This window comes from Maniola jurtina, chromosome 3 (assembly GCF_905333055.1).
Source record: "Maniola jurtina chromosome 3, ilManJurt1.1, whole genome shotgun sequence".
Taxonomy (NCBI): Eukaryota; Metazoa; Arthropoda; class Insecta; order Lepidoptera; family Nymphalidae; genus Maniola; species Maniola jurtina.
The window spans coordinates 11,374,935-11,384,971 of NC_060031.1; the positions used below are offsets into that span (position 1 = coordinate 11,374,935).

The 10,037-nt window shown below is 39.4% G+C and overlaps 2 protein-coding genes across 8 annotated transcripts in view; one reads left to right on the top strand and one right to left on the bottom strand.

Moving 5' to 3' along the window:
• Positions 1 to 5,494, top strand: part of LOC123881205 — a 34,439-nt gene extending 28,945 nt beyond the window's left edge. For all 7 annotated transcript variants that reach the window (XM_045929890.1, XM_045929886.1, XM_045929889.1 and 4 more), the window contains 7 exons: positions 91 to 273; positions 659 to 834; positions 1,196 to 1,399; positions 1,689 to 1,913; positions 2,188 to 2,406; positions 2,492 to 3,649; positions 5,268 to 5,494. In XM_045929890.1, coding sequence (XP_045785846.1) covers positions 91 to 273; positions 659 to 834; positions 1,196 to 1,399; positions 1,689 to 1,913; positions 2,188 to 2,406; positions 2,492 to 3,649; positions 5,268 to 5,328 — 2,226 coding nt within the window. In that variant the 3' untranslated portion in view covers positions 5,329 to 5,494. The remainder of the gene's footprint in view (positions 1 to 90; positions 274 to 658; positions 835 to 1,195; positions 1,400 to 1,688; positions 1,914 to 2,187; positions 2,407 to 2,491; positions 3,650 to 5,267) is intronic.
• Positions 5,495 to 5,725: 231 nt separating this feature from the next.
• On the bottom strand, positions 5,726 to 8,502 carry LOC123881224. The gene is made up of 2 exons (XM_045929921.1): positions 8,398 to 8,502; positions 5,726 to 6,170 (listed from the first exon to the last, which is right to left on the bottom strand). Exons 1-2 carry the CDS (start codon positions 8,448 to 8,450, stop codon positions 5,948 to 5,950), a joined length of 276 nt encoding a protein of 91 aa, XP_045785877.1. The 5' UTR covers positions 8,451 to 8,502; the 3' UTR covers positions 5,726 to 5,947.
• Between the last annotated feature and the right edge of the window lie 1,535 nt (positions 8,503 to 10,037).

Consider the following 10,037-nt stretch of genomic DNA (forward strand, 5'->3'; position numbering starts at 1 on the left):
AATAATAGTAACTACAACAATCATCGTAGGAATGTTTTACAGCCTCATGGGATTTTTTCCTTTCCTAACTACTTAATGTCTTTTTAACAGGTACGGTTAGCGAAGGAGAGGAAAAAAGGTGACAAAATAGTGAGCGATAGTCAAGAACGGGCGTACTGGAGGGTTGCCCGACCACCTCCTGGCGTGCCGAGCGCGCTGGAACCGTGCCCTGTGCCCGTACGCACGAGACAACCTAAGCCTAAGAAACGTACGATAGAACAAGTTACTCGAGAGGTAAGTACCACAATTGAACCAAATCCTGCAACTCACAAAACCTTTCTATGATTAATGCAGAAATATATCGAACTACCTTACCTGGAATTTTGAGGAATTTAGTATACAATGACCAGAAATGGAAGCCTGAACCACTGAATACCTCTAAAGCTATTCGATCACCTAAAATTACCAACCAATACGAAGTTACATAATTAGATAAAGACTAGCTTATTCCCGCCACTTTGTCCGCGTGGATTGGCCATAGATAACGATATGGCAATTAGGTAGTAGGTACCAGTCTATAGAAGTTGTAATACTGGAAAAAAATCCCGACCATCTACGGCAAGCATAATGACCTTAAAATAACAGAGAAATTAAATGTAGGTACATTTTGTTGTTACAGATTGAACATCTAAAAGCGAGCCTGGACCGTACGAGAGTGAAGACTTCTATTGCCCTTGAGGCCCTTATGGCCTATTCGGAGACCTTCGCTCCGTACGATGCCTGGCTCACGCCGCCGCAACCTTCCAACCCTTGGATCACTGAAGACACTCTCTTCTGGCAGATTAATAGCCCAATGTAAACCCGTTTCAATTAATTGCCCGCCTAGCGCTCGAAATTAGTATTCAATCTATCTGTATCTGTTGATAAGCAACCATAGACCTATAACATGCCTATAACATTGTTTTTGTGGAAAAATTATACCATACAATTTTGATAAAGTAATATAATTGTTAGAATATGCCTTAAAATCACATGCTTATTCGATATTTAATCTACAAATAGAGTTTTCAACAGTATTAATCTATTATGGTTATATGTACAAAGTTACATCACAAATAGAACAAAGACAAAATGGAGTTTTTTGCCAACTAAATACATGAAAAGAGCTCATTTTCTCAGTTTGAATATTTAACAGCTTCCTTTCGATTTCTTATAGCGTGGAGGTACCAAGCGAAAAGCGTGTACAACGATGGGCTCTGTCAATAGAAGAACTGGTGTCTGACCCAACTGGCCTTCAAGAATTCACTAGTTTCCTTAGAAAAGAATATTCACACGAAAACATACGTTTCTGGCTTGCGGTTATGGATTTACGGCGAAGTAGTACTAAACAAATACCTAAGAAACTAGAGGATATTTACGAGTAAGTATATTAAGTAACCAAGATTATGAACTCGCTATAGGAATTGTCAATAATAATAAATTAATAATTAATTAATTCTTGAAACAAAAGACGATCAAACATCGTGAGGAAAGTGTACCTGAGAGTTGATTGATTGATTGAATGTTCTCAAATGTGTGTGATGTCTGCCAATCCGCACTCGGTCGGCATGGTAGAATATGGCCAAACTTTTCTCGTTTTGAGATAGGCCCGCGTTCAGTAGTGAACCTGAGAGCGATGCGTTGATGATAACGATGATGATGTTCCTCAGGGAGTTCCTAAAACCCGGTGCGCCGTGCGAGATAAACATCGACGGTGCGACCGCCGAGCGCGTGGCCGAGGGCATCCGGAGTGGCTCCCGGTACGCCCTGGACCACGCCGCGGACCACGTGTACGGCCTTCTGCTCAAGAAGGACTGCTACCCGCGGTTCATACGCTCCGACCACTTCCAGCGGCTACTCACTGAGGGACGGAACGTGTACCAGAAGAAAGCCAAGTGAGTAGTCAAAGTGTTGTAAGGATTTGTCGATTTAAGATTAAATACCTAAGTTTCTAGTCCAAATAAAATCGTTTATTAAGTCTATTATGAGGATTCTGCTGTCCTGCATCTAAATGAATGACTTCTATTGTTTATCAGCTTGCATCATTACCTAATCTCACGGTGACGATTTTATTGAGTTACAAGGGTTAGTAAACGAACATATACATAACATTACATCTGAATCTGAAGACTGTTGACCTCTGTGATCTTATATAATTCATTTTTATAGATTTTTCAATTTCGGCGGGCAAGTGAAGAAGAAGCCCGGTTCGACGAGCGGTAGTGGCGGCAGCGGCGGCGGCGTGGCGCTGTCGCGGCGCCGCGGTTCCGACCGCTCGCTGTCGGGCTCCGCGCACGAGCTGGCCGTGTGCGCCGCGCAGCCGCCGCGCGCGCCCGAGCCGCCGCCCCACAGCCACTCGCAGTCCAACCTTTGCGACATACCCTTTAGGTGAGCCGCTCGGACGATGACGAGCAGTACAAGTTCTTCACTCCACAAATCGAATGCCACGATTAATATTATTGAACGCTTTCAGGGATCCCCTCGATGATGACACGGCGGACGTACTTCCATGGGAGAGTTCGTCGAGGGAATGTCCGTATGGAGCTACGAGGAAGCGGCAAGATTCGACTGCCGATTCCGGAAGCTCGTCGTCGGACGTGAGCGCGGCGGTGGGCGCGAGCGAGCGCATCAAGCGCCTGCCGCAGCAGAGCACGCTCGACGGCGGGCTGCGCGGCGCGCCGCCGCCCCTGCGCCGCCTGTCGGCCGTGGAGCCGCGCCACCTGGCCCCGCTCGCCTCGCCGCCGCACTCGCCGCGCATGCCGCGCGTGGCGCCCGGCCCGCCCGCGCCTGCGCCGATACCGTCGTACCACCCCACACCCACCATCAGCGTTAGCTCTGCGCCGGACGAGGAGTCGGCGGGCTCGCCCTCGCGAACCGCTTCGCCGGAAGATCGTCGTTCCCTGGCGCACTCCGAAGAGCCCTCCTCGGTGTTCGCGTCGGCGGACGCCACGCCCACGGAACCGGCCCTCGCCTTCGGCGATCGGTGTACGATGGCCATCGACGCGGACGCTGCGACCGACATCGGTGGTTCGAAATCAGAAATTTCAGATGTAAAATTAAAAGCGATCTCGGATGACACGGCGACCCTGACCGCGTCTATCGGATCATGCGACGAATCGCGAACGGAATCGAAAGAAGAATCGCACGCGGACTCCAAGGAGGAGTCGGCAAGGTCTGGTGACGATGAACCTGCGTCCGTGCGTCTGCCGCCATCCCGGGAAGCGTCCGTATCTTTAGAGAGCAAGTCGACCCCGAGTAGGGAGGTCGGGGATGTTAAGAGAAAAGAAGACATAGCTAGTCGGATGGAAGGCGAACCCGCGAGTGTCGTGAGTAGTGCGGTTCCGGAGGCGACGGCCGCGCCGAGCGCTCCGCCGGCAGCGCTGCCGGTGGCGCCGCTCGCGGTCTGCGAAGACATCGGCGTCGACGACGACAACGCGGACAAAGTGCCTTCGCTGCCACCGCAGAGAGTCTCCGGAGATTCCAAGACGGCGTCCGAGTCTGACGCGTTGAAAAAAATTGCTCATAGAGACGAACTGTCGTCGGTTTCAGAATCTGATATAGTTAAGCGTGAAAGTAAAAGCGGAGTCAGTGAACGTAAGCAGCGAAACGACATTTGTCCCTGGGAGGACGAGTAAGTACTCCGAGATGGGCTTTCACAGATATACTTAGTAGTGTTGTAGTTTGTATTGAATGACTGGTTCCGTGTAGACGTCACGTAGTCGTTGTAGAGGTAGTTCAGTAGCCACTAGCTGTTCTTAATGTAAATGTTTTACTAATTCACATGACAATAAAACATTTTCCTCAAACGTACCTAGTACCTACACATTTTTGTTGGTAAATAAAATGAAGATTTCTATTTCGTCTATTAACTTTTAAGATTTTATTTTAAAAGTGTAGGTCCCCATCTACCTAAGTAAGGTAGGTAGGTACAAAATATTTTGAGTCAAAACAGAAATCAAACTTGTTCATTTGAAGATATTTTTCTTGCTATTTTATGTGGTTTTAGGTTTTAGTCAGTCTCACCCTCACATAGTTATTTGTATATTTTGTTTTGTAGTCACTTAACACTTTGTTTATTATTATTATTAGGACAATTTAAATTATTTTGTAATTATTTTAATTGATATCAGTCTACCTCTGATTTGGGCTACAACATAAAGTTAAAAACATCAATCAATATTATAATTTGATATGTTATATTGATGTTTTTAACTTTAAATAAATATTACATATAAAATATGAGCTGTATATAAAGTTTTTCTAATTCTTATTTTGTTTTTATTTTTTATGGCCTAAGTATAAGTATATAAACCCCGAAAAAGTGTAGGTATCACTTATTCGCCAGAAAAAAAACTTTTTTGGTTTAAGTATTTTGCATTGGTGTGCACTAACTTTGATTTACTTACACAAAAGCAGACTTATGATTTTCTTTGAGTTATCCTATAAATACGAGTATAATATCGATATCTACTTGGTGTCGCCCGTCTCAAATAAAATGGTTAAGTCAATATTTCATGTTAATTAGATATTACACTACTATGATAAAAGCGAAAGTTTGTGTGTATGTTTGTTACGCCTTCACGTAAAAACTACTGGATGGATTTGGCTGTGGAATGGAGATAGATTATACCCTGGATTAGCAAAAAGGCTACTTTTTATCCCGGAAAATCAAAGAGTTCCCACTGTTTTTTTTAAAAACCTACATCCACACGAACGAAGTCGCGGGCATCAGCTAGTATTAAATTAACCAATGGGTACCTAGGTACTTAGGTTGACATCTGTAGAGCGCACTTTGACTTTGCTTAGTCTGAGGTTTGCTGAAACTTAAGTCTGACCAAAGTCAAAGTTCACGCTATAGATTATAAAGAGCCGCATCCGTATTAGACCGTGAATGATCAATTTCCAGTGTCTTCCCCTTTAGTAAAATTCTTCGATTTTTCTCACTCATGACCACTTAAAAGTTTTAAAAAAAAATGAGGTACGATAACAACTGCGTTACTGACAAAACTGTGTTGCAGTTGTTAACGCCCACATTTCCTTCCTCACATTTCTGAGTATCTACCTACCCTGTAACTCTTGTGCCTACTTAATTGTGAAACGGTCGATCATTTAAATTTTGTATTAAATTACAGAGTTCCATGAATTTAATATATGTATAACTATTTTAAAAAGCCTAGTGAGAAACTGTAAGACTAACCGTAGAATTTGTTGTGCTGATCTCATTGATAAAAAGACGCTTTCTTTTCCAGGAGTTCCTGCGAGACCGACGCTCCCTTTGTTAAAACTTATGCAACGCTCGGTTATTTATAATATAATTTATGTAGGCGAATGTCGAGAATATTTTATGATGTCAGGGTTATAGACAAAAAATATTTAATTTTTTATCTTAGGCCCTATGTTTCGATTCTCACAGAGTTAGAGCATTATTGTGTAATTATATGAATATTTTGAAGTAAATGATCGTTAATTATTAGAATTATGTGTTTTATTGTATGCTAGTACTAAATAATAAAGCATCTTATTTGAAATCCATTTGACCTTGAAAACAGGAGGGCCCCGCTGGAAGTTCATACATATTTTCAAAAGGCGGCCTTAATCGCTTATTAGCAATTTCTGCTATCTTGACAATAAGGATGTACCTAAATAGGTACTTATTATTATACCCCTACTAGGTATGAAATATTTTAAAAAAACTAAAGTAATTACCTACTTGAAAATGATACCATTGTTTATTAAGAAACAATAAACACAACACACAATAATAATAATTAATTAAAAATAATTTAATCCAAACAAATAATACTGCTTAAATAGATTACACCGAATTTCAATCAGTGGGATGATTCGAATTTATGAGTTCCATACAAAATAATTGAGAAATTCTGATGAAAAGTAAACCTATAACTAAAGCCTTGAGGTCATACGTCTTTTAGAATACGTCGCGGCAAATTCCATCAGCGCCCATTTTCTGGCCTGGTGGGCAGTTCCCTGGTACTTGGATCATGTTCCTCAGTTGAATAGTGCTTGCTTCTATGGGAGGTTCTTCGATGGAGTTGGTCGTTGTTTCTTTGGTTTCTTCAGCAACTTTGGCCTTTGCGCCGTCAACTTCATCGGGGAAGACGATTCGGTCGTTTTCGGCCATTGCCCTGAAACTGATTTAAAAAAATATTTTTACGAAACAGCTTAGCGGCAAGCACAAGGTCACGAGTAGATATTATAGCCGTAGGCTGGCACTGGTAAGAAGTGGTAGACAACTATTTTTTCCAAATCGACAGAGGTTTATTCTACGAAACGTCGAATCAAAGAATAAGTAAAGTAGGTAGGTACCTATAGGTATGAACATTACTAGGGATTTCGTACTATATATCACATATCTTGTACCTACCATTTGTAAAAACAATTGAAAATATGCATAAGTAACAGAATTAGACAGCAATTCTTTGCTAAAAAAATGATTTTGAATCATTAGAACGTTAATTCTTTACATAGATTTACATCATTACCTACATACCTACTAGAAACTTAAATAACGAGAAACGAATCCAGTGTCCAAAAAGAAGGAAGTTCTAATTCGTTGACGATTAAAATGTTAGAGTAGGTAAGTATGTAAGTGTTTAAACTGTAAATGCAAGAGTTCTTTGAGTCTCTATTTTAACAACAGCGGAAGTTTTAAATTTACACAGAAACGCCCAAGGCTTGTTAAAACATTAGCATTGCTCTTGATTGAAAAAACAAGCAAAAACTATGCCAGATGTAAAAACCTCGTCAAACTGCGAATTTTTTCTCAGAACTAGATTCGTTTGGGCAAAAAGCCTTCGAAGTCACGAGTCTATTGAGAGCTAAGACGCAGATATGCGATCACACGGCAAACTTGTGCATGCCAGAGACTTTGTTCTCAAAGGTGGTGAAGTCTGGCAATCCGTATTTGGCCAGCGTGGCGGACTAAGCCCTTCTCATTCCAATAGGCAATCCGTGTTCAATAGTGGTTCAATAGTGGCGATGGGTCGATCATGATGATTATGATGATTCAGTAATTGGGGTAGGTACAAATTGCTGTTGAGATCATAAAGTCAATAAAAAACAACTTCTGCGGATACCTATAGATACTTATACGGGTAGAGTAATAAATTAAGTTGTAAGTGTACATAAATAATGTTATACACAATAACATTAGGTATCAATGTTATGTACTCCCACTCAAAGATAATAAACTTGCAATTTATTTTGTACTACCTAGGTACAATCAAAATGCAGTTCTATGTTATTTTAAACAGACACTAAAATTTTCCACATGAAACAAAGTAAGTAGGTATTATAAGTCTATATTATGATGAAACGATAGCAACTTATGTGTGGCATGTGCATCGTAAGATACAGTCTTGAGTCTTGTTTAACTGATATTTTGGTATTTATGGCAAATGATCCGGGTTCTTGGTCCTTGATCCTTCATAAAATGGCTAGGTAGGTAATGGTATGCCCTAACGATACTTACATAAACAAACTTTGAAAATATTAGTTCCCTTACTTTAATATATAAGGCAGGTTGATAAAAATTTATTAGGTAGGTAGGTACTTCGTAAATCCATGCAGATTAGTTCAATAGAATCAGTTGAACAAGTAAAAGATTAAAACAACAACCACTACTTGTAGCGCCCCTATTACAATTATTAAAGCATGTTATCTAAGAACTTTTTCTGCTGTGTAATGCAGGAAACCGCATCAAAATCGACCTAATAATTTTTCAGAAAAATGATAACAGTCAAAAAAATACGATTGCAGCTGCGTAGCCACGGGCCGGTGTTTGCAAGGGGAATTCGTATTTACACCTCCTGCGTTTGGATCGGCTCAGATATCAGTAGTTTTTCAGAGCAATATAACAAACAACGTAAAAAAAAAACAGAACATCTAACGCCAAACGCATAATATACCTACCTTTAGCTACCGGTTTCCATTTTGTCGTTTGTAATAAAAACGCACAAAACACAAAATGCAATAAAAAACATGCTTTGCACCAACCAACAAATTGTCGGTTAGCAAACAATACCGCTCATAATAATTATGCGTTCAAGTCGAAATTTGGCAGTTTCGACTTCCAACATTTAAAATTACTAAGTTTGCTAAATTAAAAACAATTTTTCAACTCTCCTGAAGAGTAGCAAAATATAACTTGTTATTGTTTGCTAACCGACGAAATCCGAATATAATCCCATTTAAGTTTTATCTCTGATCGATTTAATGATAACCAAAAAAAAATACCTTTACACAGTGTTATCATGAAAACAAATTACTAATGGTTGACGTCATATTTTTTTTTTTTTTGACAAAATGAGGATGATAACCAACAATAAAGTGCGACACTATTCACGAAAAATTACATACAATTGCCAAGATAATAATAAAAATATTGCACAGGCTGATAATTTTACACCCATCACTGCAACGTCTGTTTATAAAACAAAGGTAGAAAAGAAAGAGGGACTTACTTATTGTGAATTAATATAGATAAAGCGATACGATCGTCTTGAAACACTCCGTCGCCGTTCGCTCTCAAAGCTACGTATGGTGAATATTTCCTGTTGGCAGTCTGTTTATATCGAAAATCCAGACACCATATCTTAGAAAACTGTGCAAACGATTACAGCCAACGTCATACTTAGTCACTGAACACTCCTTCAATAAAATTACCTGGAGTTTTTATCACGCGTTATTTATTTTTCCTTTATGGATGACTATTTTTTATCAAGTTGTAAGACGCCCCAGTACACGTCTATTTATTCCTTACTGTCAATAATTGTATAACCACACCCGTTATTGGGATCGCCTTTATCCCTCAGTTCTGTTAGCTAATCACTTTAAGTGTACATAGTTAACTAACCTCGACTAAACAGATTTTGATGAAAATTTAATTTTACTTTTTATAAAGTCGAAATTCAATCAAATAATTCTCTAAAAAGCTCAGAAAAAACAAGAAGAATTATTAATAGGTATGTACCTACTCAGAAAATCTCTTGTACATTAACTAAGAAAACACTAGATATAATATTTTTTATATTTTGGTCTAGGTAGGAACCGAAATATTAATTAATGGTAATTTTACTAACGTATGTACAATGTACACTATCTATTTGTAACTCCGACCCAAAAAGAGGGGTGACGGTGTATCTGTGTATCTGTCTGTGGCATCGTAGCTCCTAAACTAATAAACCGATTTTAATTTAATTTTTTTGTTTTAAACTTGGCTTGATCGAGAGTGATCTTAGCTATAATCTAAGAAAATCGATTCAGCCGTTTGAAAGTTATCTCTTTTCTAGTTACTGTAACCTTCACTTATTGGGGGTGTTATAAATTTTTAATTCACACATTAGTAATATCAATTAGAATACAAAAATGACGCAACATATTCAATATTCAGGATAAATGTAATTCAGTGTTTATTTCATAGAAATGCCTGTAGCTTCAGCAGAAACTGGGTGTTTTCATATAATGTTATGCGTCACGTTAGCCACTTGAGACAATAATATAGGAAACTTACGAGTAGACACACCATGGCATACCTACTGCTGCAGTCAATGTCATGGCAACCTCTTGACCACAATCACACGTGATAGAAAGTGGTGATGTGGCCTAAGATGGCGCGCGTTTACCTAAAAGATGCCTATTTCCTCTTGGTTTAAAGATACCCGGATTGTAATTGGTAGAAAACACAGATTTAATGATAAACATGACTTACAAACAATATTTTATGTTTAGAATGTGTAGAGAATTAACCGAAGATAAGTACCTACCTCTGCCAATGTCTAAATAATGACCTATGTCCAACAGTGGATGTCCACACGCTGATGATGATGATGATGATGATGATGATGATGAAATACCTAGCTACTAAGAAAAGAAGTAAAATATGCAAGACCAGAAAAAAATGCTCGCAAAGGAAATAATAGTATTAATTAGTAATATAGCATAGGTAGTACCTAATCATAACATAAAAAACATTGATAAAAAAAGATATTGCATGTTAA